This window comes from Macrobrachium nipponense, chromosome 2, assembly GCF_015104395.2.
Source record: "Macrobrachium nipponense isolate FS-2020 chromosome 2, ASM1510439v2, whole genome shotgun sequence".
NCBI classification, from domain to species: domain Eukaryota; kingdom Metazoa; phylum Arthropoda; class Malacostraca; order Decapoda; family Palaemonidae; genus Macrobrachium; species Macrobrachium nipponense.
In genome coordinates this window covers 33975332-34002175 of record NC_087201.1, presented here as the reverse complement: position 1 = coordinate 34002175, position 26844 = coordinate 33975332, and the positions used below count along the sequence as shown (strand labels likewise).

Genomic DNA, 26844 nt, shown 5'->3' with positions numbered 1-26844 from the left:
CTGTACGAACCTGGTAAGGAGACTGATCTTCCTTTCCTCCGCCCACAGCAGAAGGTCTTTTGCTGTCTCGTACAGGGAGAAGGAGTGAGTTCCCCCCTGCTTCCTGATGTATGCCAGGGCCGTGGTGTTGTCCGAGTTTATCTGAACTGTCGAAGCTAGGACGTAGGGCTCGAATGCTTTCAAAGCTAGCCAAACAGCCATCAGCTCTTTCTTGTTGATGTGCCAGGTCACCTGTTCCTCCTTCCAGGTGCCTGACACTTCTCTTGAGCCGAGCGTCGCTCCCCAACCTGTTTCCGACGCGTCGGAAAACAACACTCGGTTGGGGTTTGGTATGTGAAGGGACATCCCTTCTGCAAACCTGAGAGGGTTCGCCCACCAAGAGAGGTCCTTCTTGATTTCTCTTGAAATCTTGAAGGAGAACTCTAGGTTTTGAGAAAGACAACGCCAGTTCCGATGTAGAAAGAACTGGAGAGGTCTGAGGTGCAACCTTCCTAGAGAAAGGAATTGCTCCAACGATTAGAGTGTCCCACTCCCTCGCGGTGCATACGTCTCTCGAGAAAGGCTGTGACTTTCTCTGAACATCGGGCTATCCTTTCTGGTGATGGAAAAGCCCGAAAATCCAGAGAAACCATCCGAATCCCCAGATAGATACGATCTTGACTGGGGATTAACTGAGACTTTTGGAAGTTCACCAAAAGTCCCAGAGAACTCGCCATGAAAAGGGTCTTTTGTAGGTCCTCCAAACATCTTTTCTGTGACTTTGCTCTGATAAGCCATTCGTCCAAGTAAAGGGACACCCTCACTCCCTCCAAATGTAGCCATCTTGCTACATTTTTCATTAGTCCTGTGAAAACCTGAGGGGCTGTTGATAGGCCGAAGCACAAGGCCCTGAATTGGAATATCCTTTTTGGATAATCGAGAGGGACCAGTTGTCAGCTCCTCTCTGTGCCCAGACTTCTGCGAATCTTAGTAGCCTGGCACCTACTGATGTCTGGAGGACTTCTTTCCTACTTTTTCGCTCTGGTAGAGCGTGAGAAGGATCTTCCTCTCTTGAAAGATCTTGTACCTCTTGAGGTAGAGGCTCTAGAAGGAGGGCCCCCTCGAAAGGGCTCCTGTCTAGCTGGAGTCTCCTTCCTAGTCTTGGTCTGGAAGGTCGGTCTAGGTTTCCGGGCAGACTGGGCGAGCATATCCTGCGTAGCCTTAGCAGAGATAGCTCCAGAGGTGTCCTGAATTATCTTCTTTGGAAAGAGAAGAGGCGAAAGCTGCGAATACAGAAGCGAGGCTCTCTGAGCATGAGAGACTGACTTGGTCAGAAAAGAGCAGAAGACCGATCTTTTCTTAATAACCCCTGCTCCAAACAGGGAGGCTACTTCGCTAGACCCATCTCTCACTGCCTTGTCCATGCAAGTAAGGACACTGTTGAGATCCTCGGGCGAAAGGGAAGCCGGGTTTTGAGTTCTTCTAGCTAAAACCCCTAAAGACCAGTCAAGGAAGTTGAAGACTTCCAAGACTCTGAACATTCCCTTCAACAGGTGGTCGAGCTCGTTCATCGCCCAGGTAGTCTTAGCAGACAAGAGGGCCGAGCGTCGGGAGGAATCCACCAGTGAAGAGAAGTCCGCGTCTGCAGATGAGGGAAGACTCAGGCCTAGGGGTTCTCCAGACTCATACCAGAAACCAAGTTTTCCCGTAAGCTTAGAAGGAGGGAAAGAAAAAACAGTCTTCCCTTTCTCCTCCTGAGAAAGAAGCCAATCACCAAAACCTCTCAAAGCCTTTTTCATTGAGATGGTTGGTTTCATTCTCACACAGGAGGAAACCTTCGTCTTCTTTGATGTTGAGAATAAGGAGAGAGGAGAAGGAGGAGCGACCGGAGTAAGCGTGTCTCCAAACTCCTGAAGAAGGAGGTCTGTCAGGATCTTGTAAGACGAGACCGAAGAATCCTTTAACACGTCCTCGTCTGAATGTTCCTTCTCATCTACTGAAGAACCTTCAACTTCTTTACGAGAGGAGGCGGACTTCTCTAAAGAAGTGCACCTATCCTGTGAGGAGTGTCTGGCAGCCGTCTGGCGCCTATCAGGAGAAGCCAAAGCTTCGAGAGAGCTCCTATCGAAGGAGTCCTTCCTACTCCGATGAGGGAGTCCTCTGTGTTCTTGGCGTCTGTCCAGAGAAACACGGGAGTCCAAAGGGGAGCGCCTGCTAGGAGAGGAGAGCCTACTATGCTCAAGGCACCTACCAGACTCTATGCGCCTGTCAAGAGGAGAGCGGCTGCCTGGCGAACTGCGCCTGAAATGAGAGGAGCGCCTGCTAGGCTCTTGGCGCCTACTAACAGGAGAGCGAATCCCTGGAGAAGAGCGCCTACTAGGAGACAGGCGTCTACCAGGATCCAAATACCTGGATCGAGAAGCGTGGGTCTCTGTAAAAGCTTGTTTACCAGAAGAGAGGCTTCTTTCGGGCTCTTTGCGCCTGACAGGAACAGAGCGGCTAAAAGGCGAATAGCGCCTACCAGGAGAGTAGCGCCTATCTTGATCACAGAGCTTGTCAGCAGGAGAGCGGCTACCTGGGGAGTAGCGCCTACCAGGTTCTAGGCGTCTGACAAAAGGAGAGAGCCTGTCTCGAGAAGTGTCCATGCAGGGGGAGGCTCTCTTATCCGGAGAATGAAGGCTCTTCGGAAAGGAGCGAGATGTAGAAGCCGTGCGCTTATCCTTAGAAGAGCGCCTACTAGGAGCTTGATCCTGTTCCACGGGAGAAATGATGTCGCCAGGAGAGAGCTTCCTGGGCGATTGGCGCCTGGAAGACGACTGGCGTCTGCCAAGGGAAGAGCGCCTCACTCTATCCGCTGGTACAGGAGAGAGAGCAGACTCCGACTGAAAAGGCAAACCAGGAGATGGTAGCCTAGACTTCTTGACGGGAAGAGAGACGTCCTTCTTACGACGAGCGCCTCCCCCCAAGGAGCCAGCAAGAGCCGAAATCTGAGCTTGCAGCCCCGCAAGAATCCGAGCCGGAGATCTTACAAACTCCTCCACAGGGGACGAGGTTCAAAGCCTACTCTGAGGCGAGTACTCCTGATCCCTCCTGGGCTTCTTGATGTCCACCTCAGGCTCCTCCGGAAAACACTCCGGGCTGGAAGGAAGGGCGCAAGGCGCCTTCCAGGCTCTCTTCAACAGTCGAGAGGTATCCGAGGCGCTCCATCCTCTTCTAGGAGAAGGCGATGAAGAAGAAGAGAAGCATTGTCGCAAAACCACCTCCTTGGCACGAATTAAGGCAGCCTGGGAACGAGCATCAGGATCTACCGAGGGGACGCCTGACTGGTGGGGGTTTAAATCCCCTAACCTTCCTGCGGCTGTTGACTTTCCTCCTCCACTGGGACTGGGAGTCTGGAAGAGGTCTAGGCCTGGAAGCATTAAGGAGCCGATCAGACGCACCCTCCACTGCACTGGGGGCACTGCACAATTCACTTGCACTATCACTCTTACCTTGCAACGAACGAATTTTCTTCTCCATGCTAAGGATCGTGGCTCTCATGGTTGCCACTTCCGAAGGCGTATCTTCGGTTTCGATGCAGGGAGCAGGAGCTGAAACGGGAGAAGGATCTAGTGCTACGACAGGATTATCAACTTCTAACTCGCTGACACGAGACTTACTAGAACTTCTAGACGAAGCCTTTCTAACCCTTTCTCCAACTTCCTCAAGTAGGAAGACAGAGACTTCCATTCACCCTCATCCAACTTCTCACATTCATTACACGGGTTAATAAAAGAACATTCATTACCCCTACATCTTTCAAGCATACTGTGTGAGGATCTACCGCTGCTTTGTTCCGACACGGCATACAAACCTTCGGTCCTTTTACAATAGGAAGATACTAGCGGCAGCTGGATAGGTCGTAAGCTTCGAACAAGGGGTTCGGTAGTTAACTGCTTGTCCGACAGGCTGCGCAGCTGCGCAGCGACTGGGAGGTAAAACAAATCACTTTTGCTTTCGGCCTCACAGTGGATGGAGCGTGTGTTCGCTCTCTGCCCGCTGCTCGTCGTTTGCTTTCTAGTTTGTTTGTAATTGTGTATGAAAGAGCTTGTAAGTACAGTTATTCTCTCTTATCATATTAATACGCTGCAATTGAATTATGATGGAATCTCCCCGCCTCGCTACCCCAAGGAGACTTTGCCCGGGTACCGAAGGGCGCAAATGCGCGAAGTTCAGATCATTCCCCGAGATTGACCCTCATGTGTGTGCTCGGTGCCGGGGGCGCGAATGCACCTGGGCCGAGCCCTGTGGATGTTTGTATGGACTGGTCGGGGAGGCGCAGTGGACATTGTATGAGGGCAGGAAGAAGCGAAGGCCTGCAAAGGAGTCGTCGGAAGCTCTCCCGCGACTCCTTGGTGACGGACACTTCGTCTTCTTTCCTGCCGCATTCCCGCTCAACTTCCACGTCTCGCGCCTTCCCCTTCGGGGGGGGTGTCTAGGTCCTTCTCCTCTCCCGATGTGTCGAGTGTGGAGGAGGGCGCTAGATACCCCGACGTAGATTGTACTCTGGGTCTCTATCCGCTAGTCTTCGATGAGAGCGAGGGTAGAGGATCCTCCTAATCACCCGACTTTTGCCTCCTCAGGTGCGGTTGCCGTGAAGGATGACCTCGGTCAGGTGTGGGCATCGTTGGGACTCCAGGGCGTGCCGAGTGTCCAGGGGCTGCTCTATCATCTCGCTGGCTCCGTGGCGGTTGGTTACGCATGCCTACGGTTTCACAACCACCACCAACGACCCTGACAACACCTGGCTACGCGTCACCTCCTCACCTGGTGTACACCCAGCACGCGGTCTCTGTAACACCCACAACATCGGTGCAGGGGCCAGTCGCCGTAACTCGGGGGGAGTGTGATGCCGCCACCTGGGTTTGCCAGTGCTGCCACGACCGGACTTCATGTGCCCGAAGAGCTCGCCCCTGGACCTCCCACCGTACCGATGACGTCTGTGCCGTTGGTTCGACCAGCTGTATCTGCCGTACCTGCCGTGACCACCGCTGCTGTTCCTGTTCCTGATCCTGCCGTGTCTGCTGCCGTTCCTGTGATGCTCGCACCTGCTGATGTTGTTCCCGTTCCTGGCGCCGCTGCTCCCGATGCTGGTCTGTTCGGACAGGTACGTCGGGCCCTGTTGCTTCGGCAACAGCAGCCCCGGCTCCGTCCTGGATGACAGACCTGACGTCGGTCCTGAAGAGGTTGACGAAGAAGAAGAAGAAGAGGAGGAAGGTGTCGTCGTCGTCTTCATCGTCTTCTTCGTCGTCGTCGTCTGCTGCCTCCTCCCTTCTTCTTCTAAGGCTCCCCCCCCGCCTAAGAAGAAGAAGGTCGCCTCCCCCCCCCTAAGGTTAAGAAGTCTCCTTCGGGAGCTTCTAAGGGCCCGTCTCGCTCTGGTGAGACGGGGGGGTTCTTCCGCTGGTCGCCCTGCTCCTTCGGGAGCAGGACCCGTCTCTTCTCCCGCAAGGAAGAAGACTACGGGGACCAGAGGGGTGCCGGCTAACACCGGCACTTCCTCACCTGCTGTCAGTGGTTCGGCCACAGCAGCAGGATCCGGCCGGTCGCCGCTCGTTCGCGAGAGGTACCGAGTGTACGGTCGCCTACCAGCGACCGTGCAGCCAGGAACCAGACCTCTGAGTCCGCTCAGCGTCAGGTTCACGGCACGGAGCGGAAGACTGGTGACAGCCGCTCACGCGACTCTCACCAGACCAGCTCTCGCTCTCGCGGCGAGCAGCTGGCTACCCGGGCGGACGTGACGGTCCATGACCGGCCACGGGCTGAGGCTGGGAAGAGGTCCCCCCGTTCGCCGGCACCAGCCACGGCTGGTACCAGCGACGTGACGCGCCGTGAGGATACGCACCGGTCACCGTGACAGTGGAGCTCGCCGGTGGCGCCTGACCGTCACTCTCACAGAGAGCGATCGGGTACGGCGACCAGCACCAGCTCCTCTGACACACGAGACCGGGGCCGCTGTTCTCGGTCCAGCCGTTCTCCACAGCGAGACGGCTCGACTAGGCCTGCAGCTCGATCGCCACCGCGGGTTGACGATCGCCTGCAGTCTTCCAAGCCCACTGGTTCTGCCAGCGAGCGGGTAGGAGGGAGCGTCAGGTCTGCCTCTCCCATACCTTCAACCTCCTCGGGTTACACCGGGAGGGGCGAGGTATTGAGGAGTGATCGTGAAGGGTGCGCCCTTCAGGATCCGCCACGTGTCGTACGTACCAGGCTCGGTTCTCGGACCAGCCAGGTCTTACGCACAGGTGGTTCGGAGGGAGACCGAGAGGGGGCTGTCGCTGCTCCTCTCCTTGAGGGAGGAGGGTCTCGGGAGGTATCCTGTTCGAGGGACTGGACGGTCCGACTCCAACAGGATGCTATCACGCCCGAGATCCAGAGGAACTTTGCCGAGGTTATTGCGCTGATTCGTCAGCACAACGACCTCGGGGAAGGATCGCCGCTCCCCAACCATCTTCCGAGCCCACGTCCCGGCTCGAGTCGTTCTGGGGCCCGAAGAGGGAACCCAGACCGACGGTGGGTTTGCCGCGGTCAGAGCTGGCTGACTCAGTGCTGGACCAAGTTGAATCGCTTGTCTCTGGACAGGACGGTTCGCTGAAGTCTGGCAGGTCTAGCAAGCTACTTCCACCTCCTCTGCTACGACAGCGGCGGTTTTACGTGCCATCTGAGGATCCGATGCCGCCCAAACAGGTGAACCCGGAGTTAGCGAGGCTGACTCCGGGTGTGTCTCTGCAACAGCTCCTGTCCGAGAACCTGTGGTTCTCGCAGCAAGAGGCACTAGGCCTGGAATCTACCGCCATGGCAGCTTTCCAGGCCGTACTCCTCGGCTAGATCTGTGGTCCCTCACAGTATCTAAGGTCGCAGCCAACTCTGGGGAATTTCTCCCGAAGATGACTCGGCTTTCAGGAGACTTTGCCAGTCTGGGGGAAGAGCCATCTCTTTCCTTGCCCACCAGACGGTGAACCTGTGGGCCAACCTGGTTCTCCGACGAAGGGACGCTGTCCTTACTCGGGTTTCCAGGGCGGCCGGGCGTGAAGCGGCATTGGGACTTCGAAACGGACCTTTACGGAGTTCCACGTCTCTCTTCCCACGAGAGATGGTGGACGCTGCGGTGGACAGACGGCGCACTGATGACAGTGACCGTCTGGTTCACCAGGCAGTCTCGAAGGCTTCTGGGCAGCCTCGGACTGCGGCCAAGTCTAAGAACTCGGCTAGCGCTTCCTCGGCTGCTAAGACGGTTGCTGCGTCGAAGCCCCGAGGAATGACTCTGTCTTCTTCGACTTCTAGCAAGGGGGGCCGTAACCAGCCCTCCTCCCAGCCCTCCTCATCCCGTGGAGGCTCTGGGAAGAAGTCGAAGAAAGGGGGGAAACGCTAGGGACGGCGTTCCCCCTCACCTGCTGCCGGAAGTGGGGGGGTGCCTGGCCAGCCATTGGGCAACTTGGCAGCGCTACGGCGCCGAGACCTGGATTGTAGATGTCCTTCGGGAGGGATATCTATTACCCTTCGAATCTCGGCCACCCCTCACCTCCAACCCGGTCCAACAGCAGTCGTACGTCCCCGGGTCACCGAAGGACGTAGCACTCAGACAGGAGATCAAGACCATGCTGAGCAAGAGAGCTGTAGAGATCGTCACGGATCAGTCACCGGGCTTTTACAGTCGACTCTTCCTGGTGGAAAAGTCTACGGGAGGCTGGCGCCCGGTGATAGATCTCTCTCCCCTGAACCACGGTTGTTCGCCCCAGACCCGGTTCACGATGGAGACGGCACGCTCAGTGCTCGACTCCATCAGGGAGAACGATTTCATGCTTTCAGTGGACTTGAAGGATGCGTATTTCCAAATACCCATCCATCAGTCCTCCAGAAAGTACCTCCGCTTCATCCTCGACGGAGGGGATGGGTGTACCAGTTCAGGCACTGTGCTTCGGTCTCTCAACCGCCCCACAGGTGTTCACGCGAGTGTTCACTCTGGTTGTCTGCCTTGGGCCCATTCGCACGGGATACGTCTGATGAGGTATCTCGACGAGTTGGTTAGTCCTGGCGAGCTCCCGCTCGCAGTTGCTACAGGACAGGGATCGGCTGCTCGAGTTCTGTCGCGATCTGGGATCGTTGTGAACTTCGAGAAGTCCGATCTCGAGCCCAAGCAGAGGATGAAGTACCTGGGTATGCTGATCGACACGGTAGCAGGGCGAGTCTTCCCCGCAGACTCGCGGATCAGCAGATTCAGGGAGGCAGCCAACAGTTCCTGTCTCGGCAGGAACAGGTAGCTCAGCGATGGCAAGTCGTGATCGGACACCTGTCGTCACTCGAGAAGTTAGTCCCTCACGGGCGTCTTCACCTGCGGTCTCTTCAGTGGAGACTAAAGGAGAGTTGGTCACAGGCGACGGATCCCCCAAGCTTTCCAGTGTCACTGACACAGGAGGTGAGGCAGGACCTAGCCTGGTGGCTCGACGACAGGAACCTCTTAAGAGGAGTGCCTCTGCGCACTCCCCCCCGGACATGCAGCTGTTCTCAGACGCATCGATCCGAGGGATGGGGCGCACACCTGGAGGAGTTGCTGACTTCAGGAGTGTGGGACGAGAACGACAAGCACCTTCACATCAATGTACTGGAACTCAAGGCAGCGTTCCTCGCTCTCCAAGAGTTTCAGGACGCTTGATGGGACACTCAGTGGTGTTGATGTGCGACAACACCACGGTGGTGGCTTACGTCAACAAACAGGGGGGCCTAGTGTCCCTCCCGTTGTACCAGTTGACACGGCAGGTGCACGAGTGGGCTCAGGCACACTCAATAGAGCTGTCGGCACGCTACATTCCAGGGAAGAGGAATGTAGTAGCAGACACGCTCAGGCCGTCGGGATCAGGTGATAGGGACCGAATGGTCTCTACACCAGGACGTGGCGGAAAGGCTCTTCGACCTGTGGGGGCGACCAGTCGTGGATCTGTTCGCCACCCGGCACAACAGGAAGCTCCAGGTGTTCTTCTCGGCCGTGCCGGACCATGGGCAGCTGCAGAGGACGCTCTTCAAACACCCGTGGGACAACCTCTTCGCCTATGCCTTTCCCCCGTTCAGCCTGATTCGCAAGGTGATCAGTCGAGCGCTGGTCACCCCGAATCTCAGGATGATCCTGGTGGCTCCCAAATGGCCACAGGCCATTTGGTATCCGGACCTGCTGGCTCTTCTCGCCGGAGAACGAGAGAGATTCCCCCTTGGCACAACCTTCTCGCCCAGCCACACGTCGAGCGGTACCACCGAGCAGTCCAGTCCCTACGTCTTCACGGCTGGCTGTTATCCACCATCTCTTGCGAACGAGAGGCTTTTCTCGTAGCGCAGCAACAGAGATGGGGGACTGGAAACGGTCCGTCAGTCCTCTGCAGCTGTGTACCAGGGGAAGTGGGCCGTCTTCTGTGGTTGGTGTCGTAGACGGGGTCTATCTCCTCTCAGAGCCACTCTTCAGCAGGTAGCGGATTTCCTCGTGTTTCTTCGCCGAGAGAAGCTCCTATCAGTCCCCACAGTGAAAGGATACAGAGCCGCCTTGGCGCTCGTCCTGAAACTGAGGGGGTTGGACATCTCGAACTCGTTCGAGATCTCCTTGCTGATGAGGAGCTTCGAGAGGTCTTGCCCACCCAGGGAACTCAGGCCCCCTGCGTGGGACGTGACTCTCGTCCTTAGGAGTCTGACTCGAACACCGTTCGAGCCACTCCGAGAGTCGTCAGACAGGGATCTGACCCTCAAGACCCTCTTCTTGCTGGCCCTGGCATCGGCGAAGAGAGTAGGGGAACTTCATGGTCTTTCCTATGATGTACGACACTCCAGGGGATGGGGATCCGTGACGCTCGATTTCGTCCCGAACTTCGTTGCGAAGACTCAGAAACCGTCAGTCCCTGATGACAGGTTCGAGGTCATTCACGATTCCCTCCCTATTGGACTTCACCGATAATGATGCGGATGAGATGCTGCTTTGTCCTGTGAGGGCGCTACGGCGCTATCTGAAGAGAACTCGTCACCTCAGGCCTGAGTGTCGACGCCTCTTCGTTAGCACCGGGGTCACCAAGAAAGAAGTATCCAAGAACACTCTTTCATTCTGGCTGCGTGAGGTCATCAGGAGGGCGTATGAGGCTGATGGTAGTGACGACATCCGTACGTCCCGTCCGAGAGCTCACGAAGTCACGAAGTATTGGCCCTCGTGGGGCGTTTCGCAAGAACTTCTCCGTGGCGCAGGTCCTGAAGGCAGGGGTCTGGTCTAACCAGACTACCTTTACGTCCTTCTACCTTCGGGATATTGCCCACAGGTCCTTGGATACCTTTTCCTTGGGACCCGTGGTGGCTGCTCAACAAGTTGTGTAGCTAACCCAGACCCTCGCAGGCTGAACAGCATCGAGTCCTGGTGTGACTGTGTGGATGGATGTGTGAGTGAGTGAGTGACTGGCTCTCTCTTCCCGTCTTTTCCTTCCCCTCTACCTGCGGGCAGAGGGCCATGGTCGTCACTACGCTGGATGAGGACGAGATGCAGGTGAGCTATATGACAGAGCCCCATCCTATCCCTTTCACTAGGGATAGGAGCAGAATATCCACCCACGTTCCTTCTACAAGGGGGGGAAGTGGATGCCTACAAGAGTCAAACCCATGACTTTATATTTGCTCCTGTACAGGAACAAGTTCTTGCATTGCTGGTACTAAGAGATGCGCATGCCCCTCTCTTAGTACTCGGTCCAGAGGTCTGACCATTGATCCTGCGGTGCACACCCCGATCAATCGGACAGAGGCTTGGATCCCTCCCTCGCTCTTACGACCAGGGAGGCTTCCAAGGTTGGGCGAACACCAGTCTGTTCACAAAAGACTCAGATTCCTCCCACCAAGAAGTGAGTCTTCCTATTGTAAAAAAAAGGACCGAAGGTTTGTATGCCGTGTCGGAACAAATGACAATTTGTCCAAAATTGCATTTTTCCTAACTATACAAACCTGAGGTCCTTTTACACATAGCCCCACCTCATGCCACCCCTCACTCTGCAGTTTTTGCTTGGGCCAAAGCAAAAGTGATTTGTTTACCTCCCAGTCGCGCGCGCGCGCCTGTCGGACAAGCAGTTAACTACCGAACCCCTTGTTCGAAAGCTTACGACCTATCCAGCTGCCGCTAGTATCTTCCTATTGTAAAAAAAGAAGGACCTCAGGTTTGTATAGTTAGGAAAAATGCAATTTTGGACAAATTGTCATTTCGGTAGCCTCACCTTGCATTCATCCATAGAACACACCCTAAACATAGAAGATTTCTTAACCTCTACATCACACATCTTGAAATCAAAGAAAAATCCAAACCAATATCCAAAAAAAATCCACAAGTGCGTATGCCAAGCCAACAAGATCAGGTACTTCACCGAAAGTCAGTCCAAAGATATCCAAGGCAATGAGAAACAAATTAAACTATCAGGAGGTAACGACCACAGGTGTAGTCAAAACCGGCGACAGAGAAAATCTGGCTGGAAAGGGGGATTGGTTCATACAACCGCCACCCAGCGGCGGGAAAGGTAGATCACCTGACCTACCTGTCGCGTGTGCCGCGAGTTTTGAATTCTGTCGTGACGTCAGAGACGTAAGCTAAGTATATATCTGACAGGAAAGTTCATGTACAAAATCAGAAATTTTTTCGTCCGATTGTCGTAATGTTTGCACCATTTTAAACTAGCCGTTACATAAAGTTTTAGATATGAAAATGTGCGCAATTTCATGTAAAATACAACAATAAACAACCCATGCTTGTAGCTTTTATCAGTTTTGAAATATTTTCATATAAATAACGATAAGTGCCAAAATTTCAACCATCGGTCAACTTTGACTCAACCGAAATGGTCAAAAAACGAAATTGTAAGCTAAAACTCTTACATTCTAGTAATATTCAAATATTTACCTTTATTTTGCAACAAATTGGAAGTCTCTAACACAATATTTCGATTTTTGGTGAATTTATGAAATAAACTTTTTCCTTACGTCCGCGCGGTAACTCTTCCGAAAAAATCATAAATTTTTTCGTCCGATTGTCGTAATGTTTGCACCATTTTAAATTAGCCGTTACATAAAGTTTTATATATGAAAATGTGTGCAATTTCATGTAGAATACAACAAAAGACAACCTATGGTTGTAGCTTTTATCAGTTTTGAAATATTTTCATATAAATAACTATAAATAGAAAAAATTTGTGCTTCAGTCAACTTTAACTCGACCGAAATGGTCGAAAACTGCAATTGTAAGCTACAACACTTACAGTCTAGTAATATTCAATCAATTACCTTCATTTGGCAACAGGAAGTCTCTAGCACAATATTTCGATTTATGGTGAATTTTTGGAAACATCTTTTTCTTATGTCTCCGCGTTACGAATTCATGCATCATTTTGTGATAATATTTTCTCTGTGTTGCCTTGATAGTTTGACAATGTGTTATATACCAAAATGATCGCAATTGTGTGTAAAATATTTATATATGATAATATTTTTTTTCATTTCTGGTGGTTGCATACTAAACTTCAGGCAATGAAAAAAAAGGAGCCAAAAAAAGAGTCAAAGTTGACCGAAGGTTGAAATTTTGGCACATCATTATTTATATGAAAATATTTCAAAACTGATGAAAGCTACAACCATGAGTTGTTTATTGTTGTATTCTACATGAAATTGTGCACATTTTCATATATAATACTCCATGTAACGGCTAATATGAAATGGTGCAAAAATTATGTCAGTGACAAAATAATTTGTGAGATGTGTCGCTGATGCTTTTTAGTGCGAGGAGAAAGAAATTCGTGCTTGCGCGCCTGGGTAATGATTGTAAACAAAACAACGCCTTGATCCGTGAGCTCCCAGCATCCCCCAAGGCGTGTGATTCAAAAGTTTTCGCGAATATTTAAAAAAACTGTTTTTATATCGATGTACTATATACGTACGTCCAATCGGCACCCAGCAGACAATTTATATCGATGTTTAATATGTTCAATCGGCGTTAAAGGGTTAAGCGCCTTGAAGGTTTTTGTACTTAAAAGGAAGTTCCATATGGAGACAATTCGTCAGGGGGACTGGATGGTCTCTTAGACATGCGAGATGCTTACTTCCATGTCCCTATACATCCGGGCACTTGGAAGTTCCTGCGTTTAGTTTTTCAGGGCAGAGTTTGCAGATTTGGGTTCTCTACTTCAGCCTCTCGATGGCATCACAAATCTTTACCAGAGTGCTCTCTGTTCTCAAGAGTTGGCTTCACCTATTGGGTATCAACATTAATCTTTATCTCGACGATTAGCTTCTCTGCTCAGAGTCAAAGGAGAAGTTTGTTAGGACTTGGACAAAACACTTCAACTTACACAAGAGCTAGGTATTCTGATCAACAAAGATAAATCCTGTCTGACTCCGTCTTAGAAGATTCTGTATTTAGGGATGATTCTAGACTTAGAATTTTCAGGTTTTTCTGATGCCCAAGAGAGTAGAAAGTTTCCTCCAAACAGTTCATCAGTTCCTGTCGCTCCCCCAGTGTTCGGCAGTGCAATAGATGGGTCTTAGGGACCCTGTCATCAGTAGAGATTTTTATTGCTATAGGAAGACTGCATATAAGACCTCTGCAGTTCTCCCTAAAGGTAAATGGCCCTGGAAAACTCGGGAAGACTCCTTCATATTCAAGATAACACTGGATATCAAAGAGGACCTTTGGTGGTGGTCTTTCATAGAAAGACTGTTGGAGGGGAAGTCCCCTCTCCAGTTGAGCCCAAACCTTTAATTTTATTCCAATGCCATGGACACAGGCTGGGGAGCTCTCCTGAATGGTCAAGAATTATAAGGCCTTGTGGACCACATAGCAAAGGAAAGCTCATATCAACATGGAGGTGAAAGAGGTACATTTAGACCTGCAGTTCTTAAACCTGGTTCTTGGGAAGAATATGACAGTACACGCAGTCAATATGACAGCCCTCTCTTATATTTGAAAACACGGGGGAACTTTCTATTTCTTTCCGTAAGAGAATGTGAGAGATCTCTTGCTTTGGGCAAACGCCAATCAAGTGACTCTTTCAACGAAGTTCATTAAAGGAAAGATGAACGTGATCGCGGATGAGTTGAGCAGCAACAAACGAGTCCTTTCAGCAGAATGGACTCTTGACTTGTCGGTCTGCCATCTCCTTTGGAAATTATGGGGAAGACCGAGTATAGATCTATTTGTTACAGTGAAAAACAACAGACTTTTTCTGTTCTACTCTCCAGTTCCAGATCCCCGGGCATGGTCAGTGGATGCCATGTTACTAGATTGGACGGGACTGGATCTGTATGCATTCCCTCCCTTCGGGATGATAAGGGAAGTATGTAAGCAACAAGTTGGGGACTCGTCAAAGAATGTACAAGATGCTAGTGGCTGCCTTTTGGCTAGGGAAAGAATGGTTTCCTGATCTTGTTCCCCTGTTAGTGGACTACCCAAGACTACTTCCACAAAAGAAATGACTGCCCCATTTCCAACCCCATTTCCAAAGTTTCATCAGGGGTTATCCACTCTGGCCCTGACAGGTTACAGACAACTACCAGGCACCTAATTAGAGTCAAAGGCTTTTCAAGCCAAGCTGCAGAAGCAGTTGCAAAGTGCAGGCAATTGTCTCCTTCTAAGCTGTACCAGTCAATGGACAGTCTTCAGGAAATGGTGTCGATGAACTAACGTCTCTTCTTCTGAAATGTCTGTATAACAGATAGCATATTTTTTATTATTCCTGAGAAATATTAGAAATTTAGCAACGTCTACCATTAAAGGATATAAGGCGATGCTATCTTCAGTGTTTAGGCACAGAGGTGTCGACTTGTCTAACAATCAAGACATCAGCGACCTTATAAAATCCTTCAACATGACAAAACAAAAGAATTCCTCTACTGTCTCATTGAATTTTGATGTAGTTCTGAATTGGCTCTCAAGCCCTCAGTTTGAGCCTCTCCAGAACTCCTCTTTTAGAAGTCTTATGGAGAAGACACTCTTCTTAGTGGCTCTAGCAACAGCTAGAGATTTAAGCGAGCTGTATTAATAAAAGCTTAGGTTTCTTGCAAGGAGATGCGTTATGTTTGTTAACACTAAGCTTTATGGCCAAAAATGAGGATCCAGCTAACCCTTGGCCTCGCTCATTTGTGATTAAGAACCTTACGGACATTTTAGGTTCAGAGGAGGAAGAAAACCTGTCGTGTGAGATCCTTAAGGTACTATCTCTGAACGACTGAGAAAATTAGAGGGCCGTCTGAACACCTTTGGTGCTCCGTGAGAAATCCAGTTCGTCTTTGGTGCTCCGTGAGAAATCCAATTTCCTTTTCTTGAGAGACATAATCTCAGAAGCTCACTCTCAAGTAAATGGAGGTCTTCACTTTCAATATTTTGAAAGTAAAAGTTCATGAAGTTAGAGTGATGGCCATGTTTTGGAGATGTAAATCATTTTTCGCTTCACACTGTCTAAAGGACATTGAGGTAATATTTGAAAATTGAAGTAATCTGGGTCCTTTATCTGTGGCTGGCATGGTGTTGGGGTGGAAGCATAGGGAACTTCCTGTTCCTTTGCTTGTCACTCGCCTTAAATCAAGGTTTTTGTGTTTTTAGGAAAGTCCGGGGTACATGGTACCTGGGGTACCCACAAAATCGGTGTCATTTTTTAATGGGGTTGGTAATGGTGGTGTTTGGTTTTGATGTGTAGGTGTTAGCTGTTTTTTATCCTGGGTAAGGGCAAATTGTATAGCTTTGTTAACACAAGGTGTGGTTCCTCTGCTACAGAGTTCCCTAATATTGTAGGAGCAACTCTTGGCTCTACCATCACGCTCACTACTAGTTGAGTAAACTGCCGACCAGAGGCAGTAACTTTCTGCAGCCGTTTTCTCAACAGGTAAGGAAACAGACAGGCATTTGTAATAATGCTGACAATTATTCTCTATTCCAATTCAATAAATAAAGACAGGTTTAATTTGTACTTATCAAGTAAGGCAGTCCCCGGGTTACAACGGGTTCGGCTTACGACGTTCCGAGGTTAAGGCGCTTTTCAATTATATTTATTTCCAGGGTTACGACGCCTACAACGCTGATCTGACAGAAGAAATATGACACCAAAAATGCAAAATAATCAATATTTGAAGTTTTTTTGACGAAAAATGCAATAAGAATGCAGTTTACATAGTTTTCAATGCACCCAAAGCATTAAAAGTAAGGTTTTCTTAGGATTTTTGACGATGTTCCAACTTACAACGATTTTCGGCTTACGACGCGTCTCAAGAACGGAACCCGTCATAACCCGGGGACTGCCTGTAATTACATGATCAGAGCCCACCGTCCTCCCCTTGTATGGATATTAAGGCAAATAACAAATTGAGCCTTCTGCTAGTTTGTTTCCTAAACTCCTGGATAGCGGATGGGAACTACCCACTTACACACTATCGATAGTAGCGCCAGTGCCAAATCTGAATGTTAAGCTACCTTAGGTTAGGAAACCATAGCTATGTAGTTACTTGGTAAGTATAAATAATTTTATTATAAAAATGTCATATTCATATTCTGCATAACATTGGTATACTTATGTTTATTATTATTTAGAGTCTTCAGTATTGTGGAGCGTATTGTGGAGAGAGGTCACGTTAATAGCTCTATTCTACAAGATAAAGGTCGGCCATCAACCACTAGTGGTGTCGGCGGTAGTTCCCGAACAGGGTTGACTGGTACTCAAGACATAGTTATGCAAGAGGTGGTGTTGAGTGCCACATCTCTACATAATTTCCTCGTAATGCCATGGTATCGTCTCGTGTCTCCAGATAACCATTTTTCATACCAGGTAAGTTGACGTGGTGTGTATTTTACAGATGTTTTTTCTGATGAATTTTTGTTTTAAAGCTGCGATTGCTGATTTTTTTGCATTTGAATGACTATGACCTAAATTATATAAAATATGTATTTTAAAATTGATTCAAAAGTGGTAGTGCAAGTGATGATTATGATTATGAATATTTTTATGCTTTTCTGTGCTCAGAAGTGAAGTTAATCATCCGTCACCACACTACTACAAGTTCCTTATACACTGTGTAGTCTATCTCGACCATTGAGATGTAGAAAATGTGAAAATTACTCAAGTATGTAAATTGTAAATCCTAATTACTTGTAAAATTTCATTATTTAAACAACTCACTATTCCATCTGTGTTTCCTGTCCTTAATGACTCCTCTTGCCTGTTTGTTTTAGGGCAGGGCTGAGGTCACCTTCAGATTAAGTTTTTGAAAATTATTCCATACCCAGAAGTAATAATACTTTCTTTGTTGGACAGTTTTATTTATATATGAAGAGGATTAGTACATTTTATGTATTAATTTAATTGATTTTGTTTGAACCTTTACCTCCTATATTGGAAGATCCAGATTCATGGATTCCTAGATGTAATAAAATGTTATGTGGGTAACAGCGCTGAAACCAAGGACTTAATTACTGTTCATAGTAATTTATGTATTAACATTTCATAGTACGTATATAATTTTTCATAATTTCTGAGGCTTCAAATTAGATTATTCCATTTTGTGATGTATCAATCATTTCTACTTTCTATTGCTATCAGTGAGACTTGATCACAAATTCAGTTCATTTAAACCATTGTACTTTTAGATTTCAGTTAATTATAAAATTTTTAAGTGTCAGTTTAAATGTTTGATTTTTGTGAAGTTGCATCTTGCTGTACAACATCTCTGTTCATCAAGTTATTCATCAAGGTATCGGAAAAGAATTGCTGTATTTTTATTTGATTTTACTCTTGGTGTATGTTCAAAGTATTTGACAATTAGCGACAGGGCAAACTAACTAGAGTAAATTTTTCAGTATCCCACTGTACAACCCTTTACGAAGTTTGAAATGCTGACTGCAATAGACTTTTTAAACCATTGTTAATGGATATGTTACATCAGCTTTTTTTGCCTTATATTAGCTCTTATTATTTTATTAAATAAAGTTCTATTGTAGTGCAGCTTTCATAAAAAACATTTCCCTTTTAGGTCAGTTTCTTATTCAATTTGAAAGATTCATTTTGAATACCATCTTTCAGAAAAGGGAAAAGAGACTCCTGTACATACCTAAATGTAGATCATACAGTTTTTACTAACAAAATGTGTGGAAACAAGCTTAATAACATACTTAATCCTAAATTTATGATATACTAATGCAGTGTATTCAATGTACAGCAGTCTCTGAAAGGGATAAATGGTTCAGTTAACGTACTGTATTTATATAATTGGCAAATGGGACATCTGAGTGTCAGTAATTCATTTTTGTGAGAAAGAATCACCATTGATATGAGCTTAAATTATTCTTCTGTTAAATTAAAGATGAAATATCAAAGTTCAGTAGTGTTATGGTTAAAAAAGGAAACTTAAATGTATGTACAGTAGAATCATTTGCTGAAGAAGTTGCAATGATTCACCATGCACCAAATGAGACGCAAGCGTGATTGTTATTTTTATTTTAAATAAATTTTTGGTATGCACATCTTAACTTTCTTTTTGTGTGAAAAGCATGTAGTATAATGTTTTGGACATATTATACTATTTGAAACTTATAAAATTGCTCATTTGTTAGTTCCATTCCAACTGTGTAGAAAAACTGTTAATGGTAATATGTAGCCGTGAAGATGGAAACGTGTGTTGATGTTTTTCCATTTTTCCCTAGATAAAAGATATACTGGAAGAAATGTTGACAAATATGTGTCAGAAGGTTAGGGAATCTGCCAGTATCACCCATCTTGCATCGGGGTTAATCCACATCTATTTGCAGCACTACCGACAATATCATCGTGCCCTAAGAAAGGTAGTGTATTGTATTTGTGTACTGTTGCAATGTATTGTTTCAGTTATTGGACTTTAGTACTGTAGCTTCATGTAGTCACTTTCCAGATTGTCTATTTATTCCTACACAAATACAGAGCAACCTCTTTAAACTGGCTTCACTGAGACCAGGCAACTGCCAGACCACAGAAATCACGGATGACAGAAGTCATCCCAAAATAACCCCCATTGTAAACTAAGTTGTGCCATATCATTCCACATTCGTATTGCTTTGTTATCAAAACAGAACAAAGCTTATGAATGATTACTGTCATTTGTTAGGCTTAGGTTAGTTCCTTATTATTATTATTATAAAAGTAGTTTAACCCGACCACTGACCTGACTTTGTTCTCATAGGGTTAGCCTGAAGGATTAGAATAAAATGCTAGGTCTTGGCTTTGAGGCCAAGAACTGGGACTGAATAGGTCATTCAGTATGATGTTAAATAGTATTATATTAAAATCTGCACAAAGGCTTATGCTTCCATCCTGGAACACACACACAGTAAATACATTTTAAAAAATTTTGTAATTCACTAAATGCAGTAAGGTTTTTGTTCTTTTATGATATGCTTATTTTTATGTTTTGTTAATTAAATCACTCTCTTCATAAACATTAAAATCAAAACTACCGAAAAAGTAAAAGATTCTGACAGAATTTCTCTTAGTGACTTCTTTCCAAAAGTTGACATTTACTGCGAGTCATACTTTGGACATTCACATAGCACATGTCTGATGGTTATTATCAACTTGCATTTGGGAGCCGGGCCATGTGGGCTGCTCATTAAGTGACCGTGTGTCAGACGAGTACTATGGTCTATTTGGAGAAGTCAAAATTACTTGCTCATGTCTCTCTGATATGAACTCCATTTTCAATTTGTTTCAATTTGGTATTTATAGGTGCCTCTTTCCATATATTTTGCCATTTATTAATACTAATTTTGTTTTTATATGTTATATACAGGGGCGGAATTAGGGTGTGCGTGGCCTTAGGCCCACCAGTGACCTTAGGGGACCCTCTCATTTATGGTCAAGCAAAGAGGGGCCCTTACAGCACCTCTTTTTTATTATTATTATTATTATTATTATTATTTTTTATTATTATTAGTTATTATTATTGTTATTTTTTTTTTTGCTCTATCACAGTCCTCCAATTCGACCGGGTGGTATTTATTGTGTGGGGTTCCATGTTGCATCCTGCCTCCTTAGGAGTCCATCACTTTTCTTACTATGTGTGCCATTTCTAGGATCACACTCTTCTGCATGAGTCCTGGAGCTACTTCAGCCTCTAGTTTTTCTAGATTCCTTTTCAGGGATCTTGGGATTGTGCCTAGTGCTCCTATGATTATGGGTACGATTTCACTGGCATATCCCATATCCTTCTTATTTCTATTTTCAGATCTTGATACTTATTCCATCCATCCTCCTTTCTCTTCAACTCTGGTGTCCCATGGTATTGCGACATCAATGAGTGATACTTTCTTCTTGACTTTGTCAATCAACGTCACGTCTGGTCCTGTATTTGCACGTATCACCCTATCCGTCCTGATACCATAGTCCAGAGGATCTTTGCGTGATCGTTTTCTATCACTCCGTCAGGTTGGTGCTCGTACCACTTATTACTGCAAGGTAGCTGATGTTTCTTGCACAGGCTCCAGTGGAGGGCTTTTGCCACTGAATCATGCCTCCGTTTGTACTGGTTCTGTGCAAGTGCCGGGCATTCGCTTGCTATGTGGTTTATGGTTTCATTTTTCGTATTGCACTTCCTACATATGGGAGAGATGTTATTTCCGTCTATCGTTCTTTGAACATATCTGGTTCTTATGGCCTGATCTTGTGCCGCTGTTATCATTCCTTCAGTTTCCTTCTTTAGCTCTCCCCTCTGTAGCCATTGCCATGTGTCATCGCTGGCTTGTTCTTTAGTCTGTCTCATGTATTGTCCGTGCATTGTTTTGTTTTATTTTTATTTTTATTTTTATTCTTATTATTTTTATTTTTATTTTTAAGGTATTGTTTATTTTTTATTTATTGATTTTTTATGAGGTGTGGGCCCCTCAACAGATGCGTAACCCCCAGCCATGGCCTACTCCTCCCCCCCCCCCTTAAATCTGCTACTGGTTATACAGTCAGTAATGGGGATATTTACATTTATTCTTATCATGTGGGCTGGTGCTTTATCAGCCTCTTCATTTCCTGTAACCCCTACATTGGCAGGGATCCAACATATTTCAGTATTTTTTCCATTATTATATAACCTAGGGAGTGAAAACTTAATCTGTTATACAATATTGTTTTTTGGATTGTAACACTGATGGCTTCTATAGTACTTCTGGAGTCGCTATAAATGACAAAATTATTGAATGAGGCTTCTTTAGTTATTTTTATGGCTGATGCTATTGCACATAACTCACCTGTAAATACTGAGGCATTATCAGGCAGAGATGAACTGATACTTGATGAAAATTCTGGCTTGCTCCTTCCTTGCATCTCCCCTGAATGCTTACCCCTTCACTACATTGGAGCTTAAATCACTTGATAAGTGTGCTGTCACATTTTGATATCCTGTCTCCTTTATGTTTTCCAGCACTTTAAACATTTCTGATTCTATTTTCAGCAGAAACCTAAAAATTTACTGCTTTTTGTTTCGTTAAATCAAAGCTGGGTTTTAAAAATGCAACTTAGTTTATTATATATGCAATAAATTAAATGAAGCAAAGGTGTGATTTTGCTAGTATCAGATATTGCTTTTGCCACTTTCAAAATGTTTTGCGACCTGCGTATTATTAGTTTCTTCAGCCACAGTTACATTCATAAATTTAGTGGCATATTTTCAAAATGCTTTCCTGTCCATTCTGTGAAGGATGAGTCAAGATTTATTTTAGTGTTATTTATGGAAGTCACCATTGAAAACTGGCAAATTTTGAGCAAGTTGACCACTGTAATGCAACCCTTAATAAACATGTCAGTTATGGTAACTTGACATTGACAAACGGCTGTTCTTGATTCGATTGTTTGTCAGTACGTACTGTTGTTTATGCCAGTGTCTTGCATGCAGTAATAAGTGGTTATTAATTTTAAGAAATAGCAATGACTTCATAGACAAGTCACAAGTTTGGTAAGCCTGATTTAATGTATGAAGATTTGCATTTAACTTAATGAACTTTTGCTTCTATGCCTATTTTTTCTTCTAAACTCATTTCAGATATAATATGCTTTATCAGTGGTATTTACAAAACTGAGACAGGCATAGAAAGTTTAGCATAGTGTAATCAACTGAAAATACATCTCGCACTATACACAATATATAGATGAAATTGTTTTTTGACAAAATTTAATGCATTGCATTCACTAGGTCGAATGATACAGAGAATATATGCAAATTAAAGTTCTTTTGAATGTTTTATATTTAGAGTTTCACAGACTGTGTTCATTGGAAATAAAACTGTGTTTATGTACTGACGGAGCAAGCTTCAGTTCCGAAATTAAAAAAAAATCCAAAAAATGAAACAAAATGTGATGCTGCCCTCGTAGCCACTCAAGAACTAATGGCGGATGATTAAAAAAATGTCCTGGATCATGGGAGTTGCCAGACCATGGAGTGCTGGATTTTAAGAGGTCGGACTGTATATTGTGTCTATGGTTGACTTTATTCTAATTGTAAAGTTTGATATCAGTGTGACTGTGATTTTAAAAGTAAAAAAATATCTTTTGGTGAAAAAAATCCTTTGAAAAGTGTACCAGAACTATCCAAAATTACTGTACTGGTCTATTAGCCTATTTCATCTTCTTGTCCTTCCATCCAGTAGAAGAGGAAGTTTTTGGTGATTTTATGCGCTTGTTTTGTTTGGGATAGCTACATTGTAACTAAAACAATTCATGAAGCAAGATATTGCAGGAACAATTAGTATTGAAACTATTTGTCTGACAAAGTGTGATGGGAACAATTGTTTATGTATAACCATAAAGCATTGAAAATTGCTACCTTGTACATAGCAATTGGCCTAATGCAGGTAATGTTATCAAGCCATATACTAAGCACAAGAATAGGAGAAAAAACAGATAGGAACAGGAAACATGAAAGATGTTTTTGATGTGGAAAATATCCATACTCACCCATCTGTTCCCTATCCTCCTACTTATCTTCCCATCCCATGATCATTGTCTTCAGGTTCTTCCTTCACTCTCCATTGCATTCAAGTTGGGAAGCAGAAGGATGAGCAGTTCATTTTGTCTTCTATACTGGATGTTTTACATGCCTCAAACACTTGAAAGGGTGTGTCTCTGGACTGTCCTGTGTTAGTTTAGTAACTTAGGCTTACTTAGAGATCTGTCTACCGGGCCAGCGAAGTTGTGCCAATAGATGGTTGGAGGGGTGTGCTCATTATCACTTCCCTCTCATTCACCTGCATCCCTAACCTGGGAGGAGGTTGGCCTTCCTTTCCTGAAGCCATTTGGTTCCAGAGGAAATCATCTGTGGGTCCTTTGACTCCTTCAACAGCTTCGGTGCAAGTGGAAGTGGTTGTTTGATTCATAAGGGGCCCCTAACCATATATTCTACAGTATTTTTAGATATTTATAATCCAAATTCAAAAAATAGAAAGGATCCTTTAGCTTTATGGGGTAACTTACTTTCTTTGGATAGATTGATCACATTTACAATCGGTCTAGTGTCAATAGCTTTGGGCATTTAAATGCTGCATGGCTACTCGGGCAAAGGACAAGAGATCTTAATTTCTTTGTTATTTATTTATTTTTCTTCATAACTTTGACATGGTAGCTTCTCTGGGTGCTGAGTGTTTGTCGTTGAAGTGTTTCATCCCACAAAAGGGATGAAACATTAATGGACAAATGATTAAGTACTTACCTAGCATCTTTTGTTCTTATGTACTATTTGATATTCTTTCTAGTATAAGGTAGGTGATGATTTCAAGTGTAAGGAAGCACTTTTTCTGTAGCTTTAGGTATATTGATATATGTTATTGTAAACATGTTTAGACTAAATAAAAGCTTGAAACATTACAGAAAAGAGGCCTATTTAAGTAGTCAGGCCTTCAAACCTTGAAAGCCCTGAAAAAGGAAAAGCAGTATTCCTTATGGGAGTTCGTCCAAAAAGATACTCTTCAGCAGTTTGTAAAATATGGGCAAGCTTGTGGTTATAACAAGAGATAGTCACTTTAATATGAATATTCTGTTTTTCAAATATTTAGATGAAAATCCTTTGAAACCGCTCTGGATTCTGGATTCAAACTTCTTAAATCGACAGATTCCAAAGTAGTTTTTCTTTCTGGCTGTCGTCAGTTGATAGACAGATGTGGAAGTTAAACTCTGACTGCTTATGTTTCTGATACTCGGGATTTGAGACCATGTATAACTATACTACTTTTGGCCCCTCTGCAGGCTGTTACATGAAAGGTTTGCTTTGTGTTCTTAGGAAGAAATACAAATTCCTTTGAAAATTAGTTTTAAAAAGACCAAAAGAAAGAAATTCTATCTTATTAGTGAAAACTTTATTTTACCTAAAGTTTTTTTATATACGTAGATGTTTATACTCCAGATAGCATTCATATTTTTAAATTATAAAGTAAGCATTTGACTTCTGAAATTTGTTCATTATGTTATGATGCTTATCCTAATGAAAAGGTCTATGAAATATATCTTCACTGGTGTGATACTCTGCTAAACAAGCTTTTCCAATTTTAAATTTATTGGATGTTAACTCTAAAGCTATACAAGCTTTAACTTTCAGTATATTGGTAACAGAACATGCATATACCAAATGAATAAAATTGTGGGAATCCCTCCCATGTGTTGTTAAACAGCGGTGCCCTCCCTTAAATAAGTTAGAGATATTACGGTACTTGAAGAAATACAGATTAGAAGTATGGAAAGTTAGCATTAAAGTGGATGGATAGTTTACAGGAAGGTTCTGTGGTTTTTAACAAGTGATATTTTTTAGGCATTTCCAGCTGTGTATAGTACGTTTTTTCTATTTACAGGTATCTAAGAAACACAGAGATGGTGAACCATTAAGCCAACAGGCTTTGCAGGAACTCCAAGCGAGATATAAATCCTCACACCCTGCCCTTAAAAGTCCTGAGACTCTACAGATGTATTATCGCAAGTTGGCACAAATAATTCTGCATCATTATTTGCCTGTTGAAGTTACTCGATGTGACCTTGTTTTGCTTTCATTACGAGACCTCTTTGCTCAAAATGTTCTACAGGCCTTTGTGGACCTACTTTGTGATACTCAGTGGCTTAACACAATGTTGGCTGAAATACTCTCTGGGATAACTGATGAAGAAATGGATGGAAGGGGAAATTCAGAGGTGATGGAGACAGATACATCACACAGTAAAGATTCCTTATCTAGCGATACCACAGGGATTTTGCAGGGAGCAGATCGAGATAAAGTACCTGGGTATACTAAATTGCTTGCATCAATAAAAGAAGAAACTTTGTCTGATCTCCAGGAATGTGAACCTGTCTCTCCCCAGCCTGCTGAAAGAAAAGAAATCGAAAGTAAACCTGTTATCAAGTGTCATTCATTTGATGGGGTATATGGTGAGAGAGAAAAGTTTGAAAATGCAGAGGCCTTAGTTGAATATGTTCGGAGTTCCAGTTTAGAAAAGAAGGATAGTAGGGAGGAGGATGAGTATAAAACTGTCTCTTCAGCTCTTGGCACTCTCATATCCACAACAGCTGGACCACTATTACCAGACAGTACCTCGCCTCTCTCATATCAGCCTCTTGTAACAAAAATGTGGGAAAGCCCTGTTGAGGATAGGTGTTTCATTGAGGCTCCTGCTATGAAGAAGAAGAAGAACCCTTTTTCTCGCAATGTTGTTGAGGGTATGAAAGAGGAAGATTATAAGCTGATGTATAATCCTAGGATTGGTGATAAGTTGTCTGTTGATTCTCTAACTTCTCTGGATCAAGACTGTACTGTCGCATCAAGTTTAGAGGGAGAAGTGAGCGGGCTCATTGAAATTCGTGTCGAAGATAGTGAATGCTTAGAGAGTGATTCTGTACTGTCTGCAGTTCCACCAAATTTATGTGATATGCCAAGAAGTAAAAGTTGTGGTAGCCTCATGAACAAAGCCAAAGAAACATGTGGAACAGGGGATGAAGCAAAGAGATTTCATGGATCATTAAATGAACTCGATAAGTCGGGCAATTCTGACATTTATGAAAATTCCTCGAAAGATGATTCTTTTGTGGGTAATGAAGAGGAGTTGGGAAATCGCAAGGAAAAAGGACACCTGGTGAAAATGTTGTCTTTCGACAAAAATGACGGCACAGATGAAGCATCTTTGCAAAGTAAGCTGAGTACAGAGGAAGGTAGTTATGTGGTCAAAACTTTGACAAGTGAAGTAGCTAACTCAGATGGTAGTGTACATTCTAGTAACACAACACTGGATTTTGAATCTAAAGATGATGCTGAACCACCAAACACTTTGGAAATACCTAGTTCACCTCCTATAAATGATGCTGGATTTGGATGGGAAAATCCGGATCTTTCCCCTATATATGAAGAAAGTGAAGACTTGGCATCATCTATTGCAAAGTTAAGGTGAGTTTTTTACTCTGTAATACAGGAAGGCAACTTTTAATGTGTGGTACTGTATCTCCAAATGACTGTGACATCTTGATTTTACAGAAGAATTTTATAGAGATGAAATGTTGATATTGTTAAGGATAATACAAACTAATGGATTTCCATTGTTCTCATATAATCAAGCAGTTATGGCTACCAAATGATTTGGTAGAATTGAATTTTTATACTTTTTATTAAAAAAGAACTGCTGTGATCTCATCTAGTGCATTTTACCCCTTTGTACTTTATTTTGGTGAGATAGTTTATTGGCTGATTAACATTGGTAAATTTTTCTATTTATATCAAGGCAGATTGGCTAAGACAATAAATAGTACATTGTTAGCACTGATACATAAATTAATGTGGAACACTATGTAGGTTAAGAAAAAGAAATTATGAAAGAAG

The 26844-nt window shown here is 44.8% G+C and overlaps 1 protein-coding gene across 1 annotated transcript in view; it reads left to right on the top strand.

Annotated features, from left to right (window-relative positions):
* The window catches only part of LOC135220521 (uncharacterized), a gene marked incomplete in the record, with an annotated part of 227576 nt that overhangs the window by 47796 nt on the left and 152936 nt on the right, over positions 1-26844 (top strand). Inside the window, 3 exon segments of the mRNA XM_064257678.1 lie at positions 16583-16817; positions 18689-18826; positions 24839-26415. Coding sequence (XP_064113748.1) covers positions 16583-16817; positions 18689-18826; positions 24839-26415 — 1950 coding nt within the window.